The sequence below is a fragment of the Primulina huaijiensis genome, unplaced genomic scaffold (assembly GCF_012295235.1).
Source record: "Primulina huaijiensis isolate GDHJ02 unplaced genomic scaffold, ASM1229523v2 C13159040, whole genome shotgun sequence".
Taxonomy (NCBI): Eukaryota; Viridiplantae; Streptophyta; class Magnoliopsida; order Lamiales; family Gesneriaceae; genus Primulina; species Primulina huaijiensis.
Window position 1 is genome coordinate 1 of NW_027341944.1, and position 738 is coordinate 738.

General features: G+C 38.6%; 1 protein-coding gene across 1 annotated transcript; it reads right to left on the reverse strand.

The window, feature by feature from the left end:
- Window positions 1-31: 31 nt before the first annotated feature.
- Window positions 32-732, reverse strand: LOC140965431 (phosphatidylinositol:ceramide inositolphosphotransferase 2-like). The gene is made up of 4 exons (XM_073425510.1): window positions 661-732; window positions 471-566; window positions 338-384; window positions 32-239 (listed from the first exon to the last, which is right to left on the reverse strand). The coding sequence occupies exons 1-4, from the start codon at window positions 711-713 to the stop codon at window positions 67-69; spliced, it is 369 nt and encodes a 122-aa protein (XP_073281611.1). The 5' UTR covers window positions 714-732; the 3' UTR covers window positions 32-66.
- Window positions 733-738: the final 6 nt, after the last annotated feature.

Here is a 738-nt window from a genome sequence, read left to right on the forward strand (position 1 = left end):
AGTTCTTGGCCTCTGAACAAGAAACAAACAAATGTTAACAGAAGCAGTATATTCTGAGGAATCTGTTCAAATTACAAAGAGGTAAAACAAAACAAGGGGGGAAACCAATTTTTTTACCCAGTCGGCAGCAGAATCTCCGGAATGCCCATTAAGAAGTTTGTGATTAATCCCTTCCTTGGTCTTGCTATCCTTACTCAATGGGAGCAACAGTGCTGCAGCTCCAGAACGATCTGGAAGTTCTGCACGAACAAAATTCAAGTTAGAGTTGCAACAATGGGCAAAACAAGATGAACATATTGAAGCAGACATGACCATTCAGAGAACAACAAATGCCAACCTGGCAACTTTTTGTCAATGAAGAACACCACCAAATTAACAGCGTACCTGAAATAACATTGTGTGTCGATAAAACATTTCTAAGATTTACGAGCTCAAATTCACAAGTAGGGCTTAGTTATTTTTGTTTTTACCATGCCACAACCACATCAACTGTGTAGTGTTTACGCGACGCAATAATCAACAAACTCTGAATCACAACAGTTAACCAGGCGCACTGTTTAAGAAACCTGTCATACCACATCAAGAAACATATCACAATTTGAAAGTTCCATATTTGCAGATTACAGCTTCAACATATCATGAGATGGTTCATGGTATTACCTTTGAGTGCCATATTTATGATATGTCCGCACGAAGACTAGAGAGAATATCATGTGAGAGGAAAATATCAAATCACCG

Bases quoted from the DNA above. Each gene is read 5' to 3' on its own strand.
- LOC140965431 (XM_073425510.1), bottom strand. From the start codon at position 713: ATGATATTCTCTCTAGTCTTCGTGCGGACATATCATAAATATGGCACT. The intron at 385-470 runs GTAAAAACAAAA...ATGTTATTTCAG, and splicing joins GTTGATGTGGTTGTGGCATG to GTACGCTGTTAATTTGGTGG. The intron at 240-337 runs GTTGGCATTTGT...TTGTTCGTGCAG, and splicing joins CATTGACAAAAAGTTGCCAG to AACTTCCAGATCGTTCTGGA.